At 39.6% G+C, this 22,376-nt stretch overlaps 1 protein-coding gene across 1 annotated transcript in view; it reads right to left on the reverse strand.

The window, feature by feature from the left end:
* Window positions 1-22,376, reverse strand: part of ARHGAP10 (Rho GTPase activating protein 10) — a 371,669-nt gene that overhangs the window by 210,417 nt on the left and 138,876 nt on the right. The window contains exons 4-5 of the mRNA XM_036764654.1: window positions 20,847-20,918; window positions 4,361-4,462 (exon numbers count right to left, since the gene is read on the reverse strand). Of these exons, the coding sequence (XP_036620549.1) occupies window positions 4,361-4,462; window positions 20,847-20,918 (174 nt within the window). The remainder of the gene's footprint in view (window positions 1-4,360; window positions 4,463-20,846; window positions 20,919-22,376) is intronic.

The following is a 22,376-nucleotide window of genomic DNA, read 5'->3' on the forward strand; positions in this document are numbered from 1 at the left end:
AGGTCTGACCCTTCATCATTCCTCTCTGTTCACCTAATAGCCTCTCAATTCCTCTTGATCAATCTGCCTATCCTTTAGTTTCTCTGGATATAACAAAGAAGTGATTAATACGTGAACTGAAACTACTACTACTAATAATCACTCATTTATGCTTTAAGGTGTACAAAGTACTTTACATACAGTATATTATCTCATTTAATCATCATGAGGGAGGTGCTTGTTTTATCCCCATTCCATAGGGAAACTGAGGCAGAGAGAGGCTAACTGACCTACCCAAGGTCTAACACCTAGTATGTGTCTTAAGGCAGAATTTGAACTCAGGTCTTCCTTAGTCTAAGTCCAACTTTATCCACTGAGCCACCTAGCTGACAAAGCCACATTCCTGGGTAGAGACAACAGCCGAACACACACATTTTTTCTTTCCCTGGAACAAACCACCTCCCGAGTCCACTTCAACTCAGCTGGAGACCCTGCCAAAGGAACCATCAAAAGAGGCTTAAAATGGAGGAAAATTCTTGTTGCCATTATCTGATGTGCAGGGAGAGGAAGAGGAAAGTAGAACCTGATGCCAGGGCAGAAAGTAGAAGATGTGCTCTTGAAATTTCCTGACAAAAACAAAATGTTAATGCTGAGGAGGCTGCTAACCCCGCTAGAACATTGCTTCAAGGAGAAAATACATTGTCAGTCTCAGATGACTCACATTAACTTTTAAAACATAACCTATTTAAGATGTCAGGTACTAGCTGGCTAGGTGTGCACAAAGAGGGGATTGTAGGATGCTGAGAAGAGACTAATCAATAATAATATATTTTATATGATTTCAAAGCAAGAATTGACTACTGGAGACAATATCCGAGCTATGAAATAACAAGTATCTATTTTTAAAAGACTAAGGATGTGATGGGGTTTTTTCACTTTTAATCCAAATTATTCCTGTCCTTGTTCAACTCGTTTTAAGAAGATCAACTTATATTACTGAGGAAGCATGGGAAAAAACTGAAAATACTGCTGAGACTAAGGAGAGGCAAGCTATTAACTGATTTGGTTTATAATATTTTTATAATAATCTCTTTTGTTGCTGTGGGAGAAGATGTTCTCTCACATTGTAATTTATAAGAATTAAATTGTACACAGATTAAAACAGTCAGAATTTCTTTGGCAGTGGGACTAAATTATATTGCATTTAAGGTAATTAAAATACAATCGCAAAACCTAAAACCCAAGAGTCTCCAGAAGATGCAAAATAAGAGAAAGACTACAAAAAGCTTCAAATTTCTGTAGAATGGGCATGGAAACTTTTCAAAATAGGAGTGTTTGGACACAGACTATTGTTCTTTATATTCCCATAATAAAATTTCAGAAATCTGATTTGAGCATCTAGATAAACAAATAGGCAAGGATTTTTTGCTTTCCCAGATTAGGGCATGTATATACATTTGGTTTACACAGTGTGTTTTGACAGTTGGGAAGTGTTGTTATACAAAGACAAAAGACTGATACACCAGGTCAGGATTTGGGTTTGAATCCTGGCGATGTCACTTACCCCCAACTCCCCCCAGGGAAGTTAACAAGCCTTTCTAGGCTTCCGTAAAATAAGCAGATTATTCGATACCCTCTGAGGCCCTTCTTCGTTCCAAGGGAGCCATTTATGTCACAAAAATGAATCCTTGGATACAAAAGTGTGGCTTCATTTGAGAAATCACGCTGAGTATGCCTAAGTTCATCTTAGCATTTGGTATTTTAAAAAATGGGATGTGTATGTGTAAATATAATAATGACACATATCGAAAGGAAGAAAACCAAGAAGAGCCTTCCAACAAGTGAGAATTCAAGTTATTTCTTTAGTGTTTAAATATGACCTTTGTCTCCAACAAATCTAAGAAACATCTAGTATTCATCTTTTCATACCTTATTTACAGAGCTTCCAAAAAAAAAAAAAAAACAAAGAGCTGACAAAATTTAGAAAAGACCCCTGAGAGCGGGGCTTGAAAGCCTGCCAAGAAACACAAAATCGAATATTTAAGCTGTGAATGATGACAACCACAACTACTCCACATTTTCTGGAGAACCACATGATAGAACTTTTTTGTGCCCCATTAGAATAAAATTCCAGGTGGAGAAGCTGACAGCTCACTGGATTTCCTCACTTGACAGATTTTCTAAAATCCAAGTCACAGCTGAGTTTTATACAAACACAAATAAATAGCACCTCTTTGAGAATGCGCTTCGGTGCACCTACAAAGGGGACAGGACCAAACTAGGCTAGACTGAGAGATGGAAGGGACTTGAGTCAAGGAAGCTCGAACCCTTTCAGTTTACCTATGAGAACAATGAAGCCCAGAGAGGTTATGTGACTTGCCCTAAGGGACACAGACAATAAGTGAGAGAGTTGAGTTTCAAACTCGGGGTCTTTTTGAAAATTCCAAAAGAAAAAAAAATAAACTTTTTTTCTCCCTTAGGAAACCAAAACAATTTGGTTCTTACAGAATGGATGCTCAAAAGCTGGCTTCAGAGTCAGAAAGAATTGGCTTCAAATGCCATTTCTGACACATCACAGTCATGTGACAGTGAGCAAGTCACTTACCCTCTCAGTGCCCCCCAGGAAATTCTCTATGACTAAGAAATTCAAAGAGGAGTTTCCTCACTGAGAGCTAGTTCCCCATACCAATGAAATCGCAGGTCCAATCCCTGCACAAAAAAAAAATGAAGCATGGTATGAGGAAACAATTAACAGAAAAAAATTTAGAAGTATTAGTAAAATCTTTTTTTTTCATTTAAGTGTTCAAAAGGTTTAAGAAAAATGTTTCCAATCCATATTCTAACCAAATCTTTCAAAGGGGTAGGGGGAAACAATTATAAGATAACAAATAAAAAGCATTAGCAATTTTTTTCTATTTATTAAAAAAGTTTTAAAAAAATATTTCCAATACATAGTCTAACAATCTTTCAAAGGGGAAGGTGGAGAAATAAAAAGTATTAGTAAAATATTTTTCCATTTAAGTGTTAAAAAGGTTTTAAAAACATATTTCTAATACATAGCCCAACCAAATCTTTCAAAAGGGAAGGGGGAGGGTAGAAACACAAAAACTCCCTCAAGATTTGTTTTAGCTTTATCCCTTAATGGGGTACTACCTTTGAAGCCATTGGCAGCTCCCCAGATTTCAAAGTCAAAAACTAAAACATATGAAAAGAGAAAATACAGGTGACTCGGGAGATGAAAAGAAAATGGTGGAAATGATCAACAGCGGCTAGTTTTCATTCTCCTAAAAGCCTCACTTAATTCTGGCTGCTTTGGGCTTCAGCCCATAGAGAAGTTCTCATGACTGCACCCAAAATACCAATTACTGCTCCCACCGTTCTAGTTCATCAGCAAAGAAAAGTGTTCTCAGAGACTTCAGGTAAAGATGGCACCATGACAATGAATACAGACAAGCTCAGCTCTACCATGTATACGCCAGCAATGATCGAAAAGGGCATCAGGTCACGTGAGGATCAAGAAACGAAAAGAGAAATTTTATCATCTGGATTTAGAGCTTTAGCCAAAGACAGACACGAGCCACCAGCGATGGAAGGAGTGTCTTGAGAGAAAGCCAGAGCAAACTGACAGCTGTGCCACAACTGGCATGTGACATACAAACAAAAAAATATCCACATAACTCTTAACTTTTTAAAAAGAATATTCTTAGTCGCTATAGTTCTTGAATCGTAAGAACTGCTCTATCCATCAATCAACAAACACTTATTAAGCCCCTACTACGTGTCGGGCACTGTGCCAAGCACTAGGGATACAAAAGGAGGCAAAAGACATCCTCTACCCTCAAAGATATTACAATCTAAAGAGGGAGATAACATGCAAACAAATATATACAAAACAAGCTACATATGGGATAAACAGGAAATAATGAACAGAGGGAAGTCACTGAAATTATGGGCATTTTAGGCCGATTTCCCTATAAATATCTTTGAGAGGCTGTTTACAGGGCCATTTCATAAAACATCACTGTTTCTTTTCTTTCAACTTATTGGCCTCTAAATTCACTTTTATTTTGAAAAACACCCAGCTTAGCCAGTATTTTCCTTCTTTATAAACATACATAAGCACTGGCAGGGCTAAGCACAAAATGTTCTACAGATTTATTTGGCGTCCTCTTTCCCCTGAAAAAAAGACATTCCTCTTTCTTCTGTCCCTGGTGATGACTCATTGACAGCCTTAAGTTTTCGCATCATCCACACATTTATAGCTCTAAGCATTAGGAAAGGTTTATTTTATTTTCAAAAGAAAAATCACAAACAGAAGTAACAGAGACTCATACAATTTGTTTAGTTTTTGGAATACGCTGGGAGAGAAATGAATAAATACCTCTTGCAAATGGGCATCTTTCTTTTTAGACGAAAGGTTCAAATGCTTATCCAAAAGGCTATAGTTCTTTTCTGTCTCTTTGTCAAACTTCTTTTTTTCCTCCTATAAATAAAAAAAAAGAGATGAGGACAGTTAAGTATTTTTTAAATCCAATCCACCACAGAACTAAAAATGTAAAATATCTGAAAATAAAGCATGACCAAAGATGATGAAGATTGCTGCAATCATTTAGAAAACGTTTATTTTTACTCAAGTCTTGGATAATCTATCACCAACAACTCTAGGACTCAATGTCTTACTATTCTTTTCTTTTAAGAAGCTGCTTTTTACATATTAACTAATGGTATTTACCAGTTCACCTTCCTTCCACTTAAACCTGACCATATTTCAGTATGGCATGGAGATGACATGACATTCTTCAAGATTTGACAACAGGGTACAAGATTTCACAGGTGCTACCAAAGCTCAAAGACCTTTGAAAGAATGGACCAGGTGACAGGTTGTATATCCATCATCCAAGGACCAGTTCAGTTGAGTTGGAAAAGCTTGTTAACCAGACTGGCCTCAGAGCATGAGATGAAGAAATCTTAGGGCATTATAGACTTAGGTAGCCAAGGAGTGTAGCAGATAGAGTGCTGAGCCTGGAGTTGGGAAGACCTGAGTTCAAATCCTGCTTCAGACACTTACTACGTGGCCCTAGGAAAGTGACTTAACCTCTGTTTTTGCCTCTGTTTCCTCCTTATCTGTAAAATGTGGATAAGAATAGTACCTACCTCACTGGGTTGTTGTGAGGATCAATTAAGATAATACTTTTAACTTAAAATGATATGTAGATGCTAGATAACTACTGAAGAAGACCTCTGAAAATACACAGAGGGTTTGTATTCTGTATTAGTGAAGCTATGATGTCCCAACACCAGCAAAATTACAGATACTTCAAATACTCCTGGCTAAAAGAACTGAGGCTCTGTTCTACTTACAGAATCCCAAAATTCAGGGCTGGACAAGATCCTAGGAGCCATCTAGTCCAGCCCCTCCAATTTATAGATCAAGATTAAGATTACAGATTAAGAGACCATAGAGGGTCATGATTGAACATGCAAGAAGTAATAAGCAGAGATAGGAGATGAACCCAGATTTCTCAGACTCTGAACCCCACACTGTCTCCTCCGCGCTTATGAACACCATGTAAAAATGAAAGCTCTGTACATTATAATCACCAGTCAACAAGTGCCTACAACATGCTGGGCACCAGGGAAGCAAAGACCCTGTCCTGGATCTGACATTAACAAAAATAAACTTTGTGCAAGTAGGAAACAAAAATAAGGTTGATTTAAAGCGAAAAGTGATTTTGCTGGTTATGTGACCACGAACAAGACCTTGACCTCTCTCGCTCGGTTACTCATACTCATTTACAGAAAAGGGATAATTAATACCTCAAGTACCTACTTTCCAAGGCTGCTGTGAAGCTCAAATGAGATAAGACAAATTAAATGTTTAACAAAAAATAAAGCACTGTACAGATATGTCCCCCCAAAATGAAAAAGTTATAGGAAACATTCTGAAAAAATTACTCTCATAAAAGTCAGGTGTGAGCACAGTTGATATTGTCTGTCACGTCTGACTCTTCATGATGCCATTTGGAGTTTTCTTGGCATATCGACAACGGAGTGGTTTGCCATTTCCAGCTCATTTTACAGATAAGGAACTGAGGTAAACCAGATTAAGTGACTCGCTCAGGGTCACAGCTAGTAAGTGTCTGAGGCCAGATCTGAACTCAAGGAAGCCTATAGGCTCAGCATTTTCTATCCACTGTGACACCAACAGCTGTATACAAATATACAAAGAGTCTATGATTTCCTCAGATCTCCCTCCATTTACAACCTACAATTTAGCCAATCTTACAGAGTTGCTTGATACTCAGAGACTATGCATCTTGTTCTAAGAAGTGTTATGGAGGAAATCTTCCTGCCTCCGAGGCCACTATCCCTGCAATGCCCCCTTGCAATACAATTAACGATACACCCAAATACGTGAATGAATGAATAAATGAAAAAGCATTTATAAATTGCTTACTATGTGCAAGAACTGTGCCAAATGCCTGAAATATAAGTAGGAAATTTAAAAAAAAAACCCATACTCTTAAAGAACTCCCCTTTTAATTGAGAGGAACAAGACATAAAAAACCTCAGTTGCAGGGCAAGTAAAAAGGCCTCTTAGTCTCAAGAGTTCAGCAGGGAGTTAAGGTCAGTGGGTCTGTTGGGTACAACAGGGCCTAGAAGTCTGAAGGGCATAATAGCAGGTCACGTATGAAGAACCTGGGGACTGCAGGATGCACAATCTCACTACTGATCAACCTTGCCGGCCTTCTTTCTTGATCACTTATTGGATATTTTCTGCAATACACATAGCCAGAGGACAGAAAAACCTACATATTTGGTGACATTGTCAAAAGTGTATTGACTGTTGATACAGTTACAAAAATTATTCAGGTATTGCCCAGAGATAGCATTAGGATTTTGGTTAAATATGACTGCTTTAAGGGAAAACAGAATAAGAAAGTGAACTGTTAAAATACACAGACAGGCCTTCCCTACAGCTGCTTACTCAGGTCAACTTATTATTAGTTTCAATAAACATTTCTCCAACGCCAAGGAGGGTGTTCTGTTCCTTGTGTTTTTAAAATGTTCCTTTGACTTTACCCCATGTTATACCATTTCCAGGAATACAGAACATTCTCTTCTTTATTTTCAAATTTCTACTTTCCTAACTCAAAATAAAAAGCTATTCCAACCTTTTCTGGAATGACTTCTTTTTCTTGTGCTAGTCAACCCCTGAGATTTTAGTCTTACTTCTTTTTATTTTTCCTATACCCTCTTTATCTAACAATGGGGGAAGGGGGCGGGGAATGGAGGAAGAAAGCAAGGGGGGAAAGCATTTATTAAGCACCTACTGTGTTACAGACACTGTGCTAAACGGAGGGGAAGTAACGAGGTCAGATCTACATTTTAGAAAGATCACTCTGATGGCTGAGAGGAGATGGACTAAAGAGAGGAGGATATGACAATCAACAGGCTATTGAAACCGTCCAGGCATGAGGAAATGAGAGCGTACATCAGAGCAGTCACAGTATGAAAAGAATGAAGGGGGGTTGGACAAGATATATTACTAAAGTAAAGCTGATAGACCTTGGCAAGAGACTGCATACGGAGGAGGATAAGAATGGGAAATTTTGAATGTCACCTAAGCCACTAGCCTGAACACTCCCTGAATAGAGAGACTAGGAAGAAGGCAAGATCTGGGGAAAAGAATGATGAGTTCACTTTTGGACGCGTTGAGTTTAAGATTTCTACAGGACATCCAGTTTGAGATGTCCACTAGGCAGTTAAGGGAGCAAAACTTGGGATAAGTATCCAGGGCTAGATAAGTCGATTGGAGAATCAGCAGCATAAAGACGGTAACTGAATCCATGGGAGCTAATGAGATCATTGAGTGAAATGGAACAGAGAGAGAAAAGAAGAGGGCCCAGTGGAGAACCCACAACTAGCAGGCATGATCAGAGTGAAGATCCCACAAAGAAGTCTGAGAAGGAGTGGACAACCAGAAGGGAAGTATATATCATGAAAAAACCTAGAGGGGAAAATCAAATTAGGGCGAACAGGGTAATCAACAGTGTCAAAGGCTATAAAGAGGTCAAGAAGGATGAGGATTGAGGAAAAAAAATGGATTTGGCAAGTAAAAGATCATCGGTCTATTTGAAAAAAGGAGTTTGGGTTGAATTATGAAGCTGAGTGTGAGAGGAAAGGAATTGAAGGCATCTTAATGTAGTGACCTTCTCAAGGAATCTAGCCCCAAAAGGGAGGAGAGACATAGGATGATAGCTAGGGGTGATAGATGGGTCAAGTGACAGATTTTTGAGGAGGAGGGAGACATGGATATATTTGTAGGCAGTATGGAAGGAGAAAAAGACAAAAAGAGATTAATATAAGTGGGAAAAGGAGGGATACTAGAGGAGGCAATCTACTGGAAAAGATAGGATGGAATAGGATCACTTGTGGATGTAGAGGGGCTGGCCTTGGGAAGGAGAAGGGCCATCTCACTATATGAGACAGGTATGAACAAGGAAACGTTAGCAAAAAGCATCTGGGAGATGTAGGTTGAGGCAGGGAGAAGAGAAAGCTCTTTAGTCAATGGTCTCAATTTTTTCAGTGAAATACGATACAAGGTCCTGAAAAAAGAAGGTGGGAGGAGGGGGCATTATGGAAGATTTAAGGATGGAAGGAAAGGTTTGGAAAAGCCACACAGTAAGATACATGTAAAAAGACTGCCTACTGAAATGAGGAACTACTGAGATTACGTAACACAAATCTGTAGTGGACCCAGTCAGCACAATTTTGTGACTTTCTCTAGCTTCATTCAGCAACACATGAGTGGAAGCGATGGAAGCAAGTAGAGGGACTAACATAGGGCTGCGGGCAATAGTGTGTAGAGGGGTACGAGCAGGCAAGAAACTCAACAGAAGACAGTGTAGAGTTGAACTGGCTCACTAAGAGGTTAAGATGGGGAACAAAGGAAGGAGAATATAGCCACTGAGAAGGATATGGCCTGAGAAAGAATTAGGTAACCGTGGGACTTGGGGGAGTCACAGTGTGGATAAAGAACAAGGTTTGGAGTTTCAAGATAGAAGGGGAAGTAGAATGATAACAGATTGTAATGAAATATGAAAATTTCAGAGTTTATAAACCTGGAAGAGGAGCATTTATCAGTGATGAAGGATATGACCATCTCTACGTGTAGCTAGGGTAGGGTGAAGAGTAGGTGACAAGCAACAAGCATGTTGAAAAACTGGGAGATATATACTGAGGTCCTCTAGTATGAGGTCGGGAGTTGGAGAAGAGTGAAAGATTATAAGCGCTGAACTCGCACTAAAGGGAGTCCATCTGAAAAAAACTGCTGGAACAACTAGAAAAGAGTTTGGCGGTAACTATGCATAATCTGATCCCTCATACCATATACCAAGATAATGTCAAAATGGCTAAATGATTCAGACATGAAGAGTGACATCATAAGTAAACTGGGGGAGAGTGGAAAAATGCTTGCACTTGTCAGATCTAAGGCTAAAGGAAGAGTTTATAACCAAACAAGAGAGAGAAAAGATCACGAGAAGAAAACCGGATAATTTTGACTACACGAAATTAATGAAGCTTTTCACGAATACTGCAGCCAAGATTAGAAGGAAAGCATAAAACTGGGGGGAAATTTTAGAGCCAAGTTTCTCTGAAAAAGATCTCATTTCTCAAACATGAAGGAAACCAAGACAAATCTATAAAAAATAATAGGTTTTTCCCAGTTGAGAAATGGTCAAAGGATATAAACAGGCAATTTTCAGAAGAAGAAATCAAAGCTATCAATAGTCATATGAAAAAATGCTCTAAATTACTACTGATGAGAACACTGCAAATTAAATTGTGAGATATCACCTCACACGTATCAGATTGGCTAACATGACAGAAAAGGTAAATGACAAATGCTGGAGGGGACATAGGAAAACTGAGACACTAATGCACTGCTGGTGGAGTTGTGAACTGGCCTGCCCATTCTGGAGAACAACTGGTAACTAAGGCCAAAGGGCTATAAAACCATGCATGTCCTTTGACTAAACAACTGCACTAGTAGGTGTATATCCTAAAGATATCAAAGAAAAGGGAAAAGGCCCTACTGGTACAAAAATATTTATGGTAGGTTTTTTTGGTAAGTGGAAAAGAATTACAAATTGAGGAGATACTCATCAACTGGGAAATGGCAGAACAAGTTGTGATATATGATTGCGATGGAACACTACGGTGCTATAAGAAACGATGAGCAGATTGACTTTACAAAAATGCATAAAATAATGAAAAGTGAAATGAGCAAAACCAAGAGAATGTTGCATACAATAAATGCAATACCATTCAAAGAGTAACTGTGAATGTCTAAGCTATTCTGAGTAATAGGAATATTCAAATCAACTACAAAGGTCCTATACAGGAAGATGCTATCCACCTCCAGAAAAAAAACCTGATACAAGGAAGTATGTATTGTACGGATATATACATACACACACACACACACACATACATATATGTGTGTATGTATGCATATATGTGTGTGCATGTATGTATATGTGTGTGCGCGTGTGTGTGAGAGAGAGAGAGAGACACAGAGAGAAATGCTGACCTCTAATGCAGGCTCGGAGGGAGGGAGACAGCTCAGAACTCAAAATGTAACACGGGTAGATGGATGGATGGATGGATGGATGGATGGATGGATGGATGGGTGGGTGGAAGAAAAGGGGAGAATGAATGATGCACTGAGTCTTTTTCCTCCTTTCCCCCAAAAAAGAAAAAAAGAAATGATGAGCAGAATGCTTTCAGAAAAACCTGGGATGACTTATATGAACTGATGCAAAGTGAAGTGAGCAGAACCAGGAAAACACTGCACACAGTAACAGCAATATTATAAAGACGATCGACTGCAAAAGACTTACCTACTATGATCAAGATAATGACCCAAGACAATTCCAAAACACCCACAATGAAAAATGCTCTCCACCTCTAGAAAGAGAACTGATGAACTCTGAATGCCAATTGAAGCATACTTTTTTTTTTTGGTCTGCATTTTCTTTTACATCATGACTTAATATGGAAATGTTTTGCATAACTTTACATGTACATAATTAGTAACAAATTGCTTGTCTTCTCAAAGAGGGGAAGGAAATACAGAATTTGGAACTCAATCTTTTAAATGTTAAAAAAAAATTTACATGTAATTGGGAAATATTTAATGAAATAAATAAAAATATATTAATAAAGAAAGGGGAGTATCCTGCAAATCAGTAGAGAAGAACTACCAAAATTCTGACTGAGTGGTAGAGATAAAGATTGAATGAACCTCAAATCAGAGGTTACTGAGTAACTGGTAGAGGGAGAGCCTGAGGAAACCATGGGGAGCGAGGAGTATTCCAACTTTTCCACCTCAACTAGGAAGTTGGGGAATGTATGAAAGAGCTACAGAGTTTGGCCAGAGAGGCTCTTTCATCAGAAGGGAGCCGGGTCTCGGTGAGAGACAAAATATGAAAGGAACTTAAAAAGGGAAAGATTTAAGATGAAAGTAGCTTTGTTACCTATCGAGCTCATATTCTAATGGCAAGCTTGAGCATCTGTTGAGTGGGACATTACAGAAAAGGGGATTTATATAAGGACAGCTGGGGGTTTCAGAATCTCTGGGTTATAACCAAGTGGGAGTTTGTTAATCATTTCCTAATGACTTAAAGAGGGTTATTATATAATATCACTACAGGTTTGACCTCAGGGTGGTATCTTCTCTGGGTTTTAGGAAGCTGAGGCACAGACCAGTCAAGGAAGCTGATGGAATATCCTTTCTCTCCAAGCCAGGAGAAGACAAAGGAGGAAGGAGCAGCATCTCCCTGCCCCTGCAGGTAGGATCCCATGCAAATGGGAATAGGCCAGTATGGGGACAAACAGATGAAGGAATGGGGTCTCTCTCATCTCCTCCCATTTGATGTTAACAAGACATAACCTGAGCCGTTTTCTAGACTTTACACTTGGGTCCTCTTTCCCCCTTAAGAAATAACTGTCAGGAGTTCAGCTTGAACCTGAAAACTATATCCCCTAGACTAACAATACATAAGGAAGCGAATATATAAAATTCTAGCCCTGTTGCCCCTCTCTTTCTGAGGAGTGCAAAATGGCCAGCCAATGGCCACTCCGACCTCCTGCTTGGTCTCCCTGTAGTAATTAAGGTCACGCTTAGAGAAGGGTAGGTGGAGGAGATGAGATGCTACAGATGGATCTATCCCTGCCCCCGTCTGAGCCACACATGACACCCCCTTGCGATACTTGAATTTCCATTCCCACCTCAGCACACTGCCAGATATATAGTAAACTCTTAATTAATACTTGCTGACCTGACAATTTACTGCCTCTGTGACGGTGGGCAAACCACCTTTGTCTGCTTCAGTTTCCTCATCTGTCAGTGGGGATGGCATAACACTCCGCACCCAGCGTTGTTGTTGGGAGGAAATGAGATAACGTATGCAATACACTTGGAAGTGCTATACGAATGCTCGCTATTATTAGCACCATTATTAATATCTTACTACCTTTTTGAACGTCATTGCCTTTGCTGACTATATTGGGAACACATTAAAAACTGGCACAAAGGTAAGTCTTCACTCATGGCTGCTCACCAGAATAAAATAAAACTGTCTAATTAACTATGATTCTAAAGGACTGATGATATCACATGCTACCCACTTTCTGACAGAGATAAAGGACTCGGGTAACATGTATTTATTGAACACAGCTAATGAAGGAATTAATTTCATTTGGCTAAGTATATTTGTTACAAGGGTCTTGATTCCTCTTTTTTTCTTTTCCCAATGGGGAGAAGAGGAGTAGGAGTAAGAAAAACAGATGTGTTAATTGAAAAAAGTAAAATAAAATTTAAAAGTAAAATGAACAAAAATTAGCACGCATTTCTAAGCAGATTCATGACCACTGTAGCTTAGTAATTAGTGGAAACCATTTAAAAATGTGTTTTCTCTCATTTCTTCAATTTCCGGTGAAGCACAGAATCAGGGGACCCAGGGATGCTGACATCAGCAAACAAAACACTCGACCAATTCACTAAAAGTATTATGTATGCATGAAAATGAGATTAATAAGGGTATGTTTGAGAAAGTAACTGATGACATCAAGTCTTTGGGAACAAAGAATTTGGCCAAGGGACAACATCCCTCCCACTAAGTGAAACAGAATTAGTTGCTTTCACACATGGAATGCTATAGGACAAATGCCACTGTGTTTTGGCAAAGGGTCCCAACGTCTGAGATATAATTACTCCTTCTTTCCATCTGAATTTCACGCAATGCTGGAATACAGTTTGCTGAGCAGCAGTGAGGGCCCAGCAGAGGTTAAATAGCAAGCATGATATAAATGTCATTGCTGACAACAGCATACATTAGTAGTGGGGCCAATCAGCATGGCTTTATGATTTTTCCCCAGCAACACCGGGCAAGCCTGGAGCAGAAAAAGAAGCTGGCATGAGCATCCTCCAACAGGAGAAGGCAGCAATCCATGCCGGCTCTAGAGACAGGTCACTTCCTACCTGTGTCACCTTGGGAAAGTCATTCAATGGGTCTCAGTTTCCTCTTCTGTAAGATGAAGAGGGTGCTAGGCTGGACAACCTTCCTGCTCTAGCTGTAATATTTTTTAACTGGCATAGAGGAAGTTAAAGGGGAATGATGTTATAGGATGAGAGCGAAAGCATGGAAACAGCTGATTCTAAAGTCTGTTGTGGGTGGGAAAGCAAAGGGAAGCCTAGAGACAAGTGAGAACATGGAGGACCAGAGAGGAGTAAAAGCTAGAGGCAGCGATGCAGATGAAGGGCAGGTTCTCAGCCTTTTCTGATCCTCCCCCTCCAAGAACTGGTGCCCTTTTCTCCTCAAATTATCTTGTATTCATCTGGGTAAGTACAGTATCCCTGCCCAGCAGAATATAAGCTCACTGAGAGCAGACACTATTTTTCATTGATTTAGTCTTTTGTGACCCCAATACCAAGCACAGTGTCTTCCACCTAGTAAGCACTTTATGAATGTCTACATAATTAAATTTACTGTGATGAGCAGAACTATAGGGACTATGGTCAGAGAGGAAAATTTAATATGGAAACATATAAAGGGAAAACAACATGGCCTCATGAGCAAAAATGTTGCATCTGGAGCCTGAGGAACTAGATTCAAATCCAAGTTCTACCATGTACATACTGGGTGATCCCAAAAAAGTCACTTAAAACTCTCCAGGATGGGGCAGCTAGGTGGCACAGTGAGTAGAGCACCGGCCCTGGAGTCAGGAGGACCTGAGTTCAAATACAGCCTCAGACACTTGACACATGTACTAGCTGTGTGACCTTGGGCAAGTCACTTAACCCCAATTCCCCTGACTTCCCCCTCCAAGGAAAAAAGGTAAAAAAATAAATTTAAAAAAAACTCTCCAACATTTGGTTCCCTCATCTGTAAAATGAGAGGACTGGACGAGGTAACTTTTAGGGTCCCTCTCATTTCTAAATCTACAGTCCTATGATAATGAGGTCCAAGGAATGGCCAGAGTAGAGTAATGGGAGATGATGGAAATGATGATGATGACTAAAATTTATATAGAAATATAATTATATATTTATATTATATTAATTACGTGATATTATAAAATTTATATGGAAAACAGCTTACTATGTGCTAAGCACTTTGCAATTATAATCTCATCTGATCTTCAAAACAACAGGGAGATAGGTGCTATTATTATCTGCATTTTACAGATGAGGAAAATGAGGCCAACAAGGGTTAAGTGACTCACCTAAGGTCACACAACTAGTAAATGTCTGAGGCCAGAATGGAACTCAGGTCTTCCTGACTCCAAGCACAACACTTTATCCACTGCACTGGCTAAGGAAATATGACACCAGGATCAGAGATGGATGATCAAGGTACGTGGTAACCCTCCCAAGAATGATGTCAGAAAAGGAAGGTGGGTGAATGTCCTGGAGGTAAGGAGGCGGTCTTCAAGCAGCAAGAGTGAACAAGGTCCCTAGTCCTCTGGATGAGGGATGAAGGGGTAGCCTCCTATACTGGAGCAAGTTACAAAGAAAGAGTTGTCATCAGGGGAAAAAAAAGAAGTGGACACAATGCTTATGAAGAAAGTTGAGAATATAAAGGAGTTTGCTTGTGCCAGAACAAACATTCCATAAAGCACTGGTTTGAATAAAAAACACAACAAAACTAACATTTATATCCTATCTTACAAACGTACAATATTCTTGTAAGGCATACAGGACATGATTTATTTTGTTCCCATTTTACAGATGAAAAGAGAGAGGCTTAAAGGTCAAAGTGACTGTCTGAGGTATCACAGCTAGGTTAATGGCAGAGCTGGGATTTAAACTGACTTCAAAACCAGAGATCTTTCTACAGTACTACAATGGGCCAGGACTGAGGACCAAACCCTGGGAAGGACTCTATCTACGCTGGTCAGAGATGAGACTCCTGGATGAGGGAAGGATGGGGTTGTACGCTGTGTCATGTATAGTAATTACAGATAACCAAAATGAGGCACCTAAGAGGCTAGTGGGACACAACAGACCCAGGAGGAAAACAGTTACTGAAGGACTGGAGAGGACCAATCGACCTTAAGGTTCTAATGCAAGTGCTGAATGAGGACCTGTCACTCAAAGAGCTCCAGGGGCTCAGGCCAATGTCTCCTGGTTGTGGTGTGTGCGGGAGAAGATGCACAAGCCAAGAGGCCATCCTTGCCTTCAAGTCTCATGTCTCTGAACTGTCTCCCTTGGCAAGTCAATCCATTCCTCTGGTTTCAATGACCACACCTATGTACATAACTGCTCCCAAAATCCTATCCAAAGCTTCATACTGAGCTACAACTCCAAATTTCCATCTGCCCGCTGGATATCTTCACACTAGATATCTTACAGCAACTCCAAACCTAACATATTCCTCATAACACTAGCAGATTAGTTTTTATTATGCACAGATGTAGTTTACTCATCTATATTCACATAAATTTATATTCTATATATATATATATGTGTGTGTGTGTATGTATATGTATATATGGCTATATATGTATGTGTGTATGTGTATATATGTATATACATATGTATATCTGTGTATATACATATATGTATGTACATATATACGTGTGTACAGATAGATAGATAGATAGATAGATAGATAGATAGACAGACAGATAGATAGATAGATAAAATGATCCAGTGACTGGGGGTCCTCTTGCTGTTCCTTGAACAGGACACTCCATCTCTAGCTGGCCAGGTCCCACACCTAGAATATCCTCCCTCCTTACCTCCACCTCCTGACTTCCTCCATTACTCAGCTCAAGCCCCACCTTCTGCAAGAGGCTTTTCCCAGTCCTATCTCACCCCACTGCCATAGCCTTCCTTGGAAATTATTTCCCTTTTACACTGTATCTTGTATGTATACAGTTGTTTCCACGTTGTCTCCTCCATCAGGATGTGAGCTCCCAGAAGGCAGGGACCACTGTTTTGACTTTTCTTAGATCCACATCCTTTAGCACAAAGCAAGTATGTAATAAAACTTGATGCCTGACAGATATTAGAAGCCACTCTTCTTCTCAAAACCTTCTGATGTTTCTCTAAGGTCTATGGAACAAAATTCAGATCCATTCACTTGGCATTCAAAGACGTCCAAAATCTACCTCTCTCATCCTCCTCCACTCTTTATACCCTCTAGCACATACTCTAGTGGCCTGCTCTCAGTCCACCATATATACAGGGTGTTCCTAAAGTCTGGACACATAGGCAAAAATGCCTATTTTCAGGAAATGAAATGAATGATATTCTCAACAACATTTTATTTAATTGGAATATTAGCAAATAACATCCTCAATACGATTTCTATCATTTGTGATGCAAAGATTGATGCATTTTGGAAGATTCACATGAACTCAATGTAATAACTCCACATTGCCGTCAATTTTAGCACATTCACTCTTTATGTGTTCAATCCAGTGTGCTGCATCTGTGATTTTAACTGAGTACACCCCTTCTCCTTTGGCATACGCCAGAAAAAGAAGTCAAAAAGAAGTCTGTTAATATTCCAAACATTTCAAAATATGCATTTTTGCCTATGTGTCCAGACTTTAGAGACACCTTGTAGAGTCCAAGCTTCATGCTTCGAGTGCTGTTTCCCCATGCCTAGAATGATCTCCTTCTTTCTACCTATACCTATCCATTCCTATCCATTCTTTAAGGCCTGAATACTGCTTCTTCAAGGCCATCCCTGATCCCCATCCCCTCTTGGTAAACAATCTTTCTCCCTCACAAACCTTCCAAAGGATCTCATTTACACATCATGGTATAATGGAGAACGGACTGGACTTGGAATCAGGAGGCACTGACTCCAACCCACGATGAAACAATCTGTAACTATGGAACCCTGGACAAGTCATTTAACTCAATCTGTTCTCTCATCCATAAAGCAGGCAAACCAGGACTTCCGGTATCTATCTCACAGTGTTGTTCTGAGAAAAGGCAAATGTGGCACGGTGGGGGTGGGGATAGCATTGACTCTGATGTCAGCCAAACCACATTCAAGCCCTGCCTCTAATATTTACTATGTGTATGAGCCACTTTTCCTTGAATATCAGTTTGCTCATTTATAAAATGAGGGAGTTGACCTCAATGTCCTCTGAGGTCCTTTCCAGCTGTAGATTGACCTAGGATACCATGATCTTAGAGCACTATTCAAATGTAAGTTATTTATTCCTTTCTTGTGTACTTATCTTACATTATTCTGCATCACCTTTCTTTGGGTACACTTACACATTCTCCTAATAAGACTGTAAGATCCATGAGGGCAGGCTCTATTGTCTTCTCTAGAATTTTTAGTCCCCCCAGGGCCTGACATGATGTTTCTCCACACAGCAGACATTTAATAAATATTTGTTAAAATGAGTTTAAAGGGTAGAGGGATTCAGAGACTTCTGCTTTTGTTTTTAGTTTAGTCTTTTTTTTTTTTTAATCTTGACAATATCCCATTAACAGAAACCACCTAGCAATTCAAAGTCAGCAAAAGCCAAGCTTATGACCATGACTGTGTGGCTCCAGGAATTGGAAGAAATCACGATTAAACAGAACTGAAACAGATGGCTGAAAACAGCCTCAGTCTAAAAAAGGGTATAACGATACTAGATGGGACAAAGGGGACAACCAGAAATGCTGATATCCATGTGTGGAGAAACTCCAATAAGGTCATCTGTTTCCCTATCCCCATCCCTCTTCCCTTGCCAAAAATCATTCAATCCTCATGGGAAAATGGAATGTTGGTCAGATATTTTGGGATATAATGGAAAGAAATGGAAGCTGCACTGAACTGGGACCCAGGAAGCAGAAGTTTGAGTTCTGGTTCTGACGTGACCTACTATGTGACCTTGGGCAAGACCCATGCCCTCTCTCAACCTCAGTTAAATAAAAATTTTGGCTATGTGATCTCTAAGGTTCTCTCTCAGTTCTAAGTCAGGTTTTAAAGGTTCAATACAGGCCAATTAGCCAGAAACCAAACAACATTTTTTTCTAAACAAATGAAAAGGTATTTGGCTTCACAAAGCAATTCAATATCCAGATTCTCAGGCTATCTCTGTTTCCTGGGAACAATCTTATTTACTCTAAGGAGGTAAACAACAATTCCACAGAGGTTCTAATGTGAGAATTACCGCAGGGTATTCTAGCAATAAGAGTACCCCCGTTCTCATCTCATCACCAAGTCTCCTGGTAAACTAGCCTTCTTACTGGAGAAGAAATTAGTGAGGAGACTCACTATTCACTCAGAAGCCAGAGTGGACAACCACTCTTCCAACCTGTGGAGGAAGGCAGGCTAGAGCGAAAGCTGAGTAAGTAAGTAAATAAGTAAGAGAGAAAACAGGGAGCCAGGGGTAGCATCCAAATAGAATTGTTTATGTTGCAAAGTGCTCTGTGATACCTCTTGGCAAGTATTAATTTTCCCAATGAAGGGAGACCAGGCATATTTGGCAAGAAGAGTGAAAGACAGAAGACAAATATGAGAGAGATTATTATACAATGGAAAAAAACAATCAACTTGGAATCAGGTATATGAGTACAAATCCTGTCTGTTCCATTTACCATCTGGGGGACCCTAGGCAAGTAAGCCCCTTTACCTCTACTAGGTTCCATCTCAATAAAATGAAAGGGTTGGGCTGAATACCCTCCCACCACCCTTTCTACCTCTAAATCTACCCTTTGATCCTATAAATGCATATACAGAAAAAAGAATTTCATCGAATGAATGACAGACATGAGATATATTCATGTTTTAAAAGTCACCCTGAGTCTTCGGTTTTGAAATAGAACCTTTCGTTCAAGTTCTAATTTAAAAAGAAAAAGAAACCCTAATTCACAGACTGAAATAAGAATACCTATTGTGAAGAAGCCTGTACATAAAAGTGTGAAATAATGCATAGGCTGTGAGACACAAGCAATAAACTAGGATGTTTTTGCTTAACCATACTCATTTGTTACAAGGGAGGGCTTTTTATGAGGGGGTATTGGAAAGCAGCAGTGATTTAAAAAAAAAAAGTCAATAAGACATTTTTAACAGATTCAATTGTTAGACATGAAAGGCTTGTGATGGTTGTACAGTTAGACAGACAGCCTCGTATTTATATCTATTATTAAGTGCAAAATGCTTGAATCTAGAAAAACTCTCTCCCAGGATTCTGTTCTCCTGAGAGGCAGCTGATGGCTCAGTGGATAGAGTACTGGCCTCTTTTTCCTTACACCCACAATAATTTAAATAGGTAAAGGGATAAAAACAGCACCTACCTCACAAGTGTGAGGTTCAAACGAGATAATATTTCTAAAAAGCACTTAGCTCAAGTGACTGGCACACTAGATAAAGTGGTTCTACCTGAGATCACAAAGCAGAAAAGGTCACTCATCCACAACATGGTTCAGTCATTTCTGTCATGTCTGACTGACTGTTTGCGATCCCACTTGGGGTTTTCTTGGCAAAGATATTAGAGTGGTTTGCCATTTCCTTCTCCAGCTCAAATTCCAGATGAGGAAACCGAGGCAAACAGGGTTAAGTGACTTGCCCAGGGTCACACAGCTGGGAAGTGTCTGAGGTCAGACTTGAACTCAGGAAGAGGAGTCCTCCTGACTCCAGGCCTGGCTCACTATCTACTTCACCACCTAGCTGCCCCCTAACCACAATAAACATTATTTCTCCCACATGGGATACAAGAAAGGTGACCAGATGTTACACCTTTGGGATATAATACAAAACTAAGATTCCAACCACTTGCCACTGTTGAACAAATATATCCCAGGGAATTGTTTGGCAGTGACGGTATTCATGCTTAAATACTGGCCAGATCCCAAAATGGATTGGTAAAAACACATAATTTCCTTAAAATATTACAAGATTATTATTATTAAAATATCCAAGATTATGAACTGTTTTTAATTATTAGAACTTGAATGAAAGAAAAAGATGCTATTTTCATTTGAAGTTCACTTAACCCACTTATGTGAAGCACTTTGCAAACTTCAAAATATTATACAGATGTCAGATATTATTATCATCTCCACCTTTACTACCCTTGACTGGTAGGTCTCTACAGATTTAGTACCTACCAGCAGGCTAAAAACATCAACTAGTTTCAGGAATGGGAGAGGCTGCCAAAGGCCATCACAACAGCAATTTCAACTATCCTTCCGAGGAATCTGTATTTGTATTCATGACTTTATATTCACCCCCAAACTGTAAAGCAGGGGCTCTCCAAGTTTCCAAATGGAGGTAAAACAACATTATGAAATAGCAAGACATGTTCTGTTTACAAGTACATTCCAACAAGGGACAAACCTTTACAGCTCCAAGCTTCTCTTTCCTGAATTTTTCCAAAGGCTTAATCAGGGTCTCCGTTACACTTAATGCCTAGAGAACAAGGGTGATAACAAAAGGGCAGAGTGTTAGATTCCCACGGAGGAAAAAGTGAGCATTACATTTCCATCCACCCCACCCAGAACCCAAGTGAATAACATAATTAAGAGTTTCATCTCATCCTGCCAACAATCAGATCCCTTCTCAGCTTCAGAAAGCACCAGAACATTTATAAGGGTGGTGAAGGAAGACAAGAGTGGGGGAAACTTGACTAAAATATGCAATATTACTCTTTCCACTCTTCAAGTGAGGACTCAGAAAGCCGTCTCTCACAACAAAGGGGTCTATCACATATATCAACAAAACACTTCTGTATGAGATTCTGTCTTCCCCCCCACCTCCAGAAATTTAAATTTGCCACATTCCTTTTTTGGTAATCAGATTAAATTATCTATAGGCCGGTAACTGTGGCTCAAGTTGGAACCCACAAGATTCATTAGTTAATACAACTGCCCATTCTAACCAACTATATTTTATAATACATCAAGAAAGAATCTGCCGTAGTGCATTGAGGGCTTAGGAGTCAAGAAGACCTGAATTCAGATTCCATCCAATTACCTGGATAACCTTGGGCAAGTAGCCCAATTAACTTGGTTTCCTCATCTTTGAAAGTGTAAATAATACACAGTAGCCACAGTACCGACAGGACTGTGGTGAGGCTCACGCAAGACAACATGTGTAAAGTACTTTGCAAACTTTCAAGTACTAAATAAATATCTATTATTAGCACCGGACCACTGTTTTCTTTGACAGAAGCAAACCCTCCCAAAGAGGAACCACCTTCTAAGAACGCAAGTCATCGTCCTCCCTGCAACTTAACAGTCTTAGAGAATTTCCTACAACAATAAAATCACACGTCCATACCCCCATCACCAAAGCATGGCTATTTCTAAGGTTAACGGAAAGTATTAATACACCCAAAACATTATGTGGTTAGTGGGAAGGGGAGGGTCACGTCACCGTGCACCCTCATCTTACAACGTCAAAAGGAAAAAAAATACATAGGAAAAAGGGTGGCCCCATAGCGTCGCCCAGCAATGTCAACTTCTAGGCCTTGTCCGAAATGATGTGGATCACCCAGAGAATTAAAGGACAAAGGCAGAGACGGAGCCTGCTAGATACTTAAGATATGACTCAATTTATAAACAAAACTTGTCAGAAATTCATCCTCGTGTGAAAAGTGATTTACGCCTATCCTGGTTCTCTGTGGCCTTTCCTAGATTCTCGAGTCCTAATTTAGCAGAGGGTTTGTTTTGGTTTTTGGGTTTTTTTTAGAAAACTAGAAAGATAAGATTTCTATGGAGGTCACAGCACTCTGGAAATACATGAACTTTGCCTGTTAGATATTCCAAATAATGCACCTTCCCTGGATCCTGACTGGCTTGCTGCCAAGTCACTGGACTAATAAAATTAACAAAAACAATTTTAAAATTAAATGTTATTCTTACCATT

Source organism: Trichosurus vulpecula, chromosome 6 (assembly GCF_011100635.1).
Source record: "Trichosurus vulpecula isolate mTriVul1 chromosome 6, mTriVul1.pri, whole genome shotgun sequence".
NCBI lineage: Eukaryota > Metazoa > Chordata > Mammalia > Diprotodontia > Phalangeridae > Trichosurus > Trichosurus vulpecula.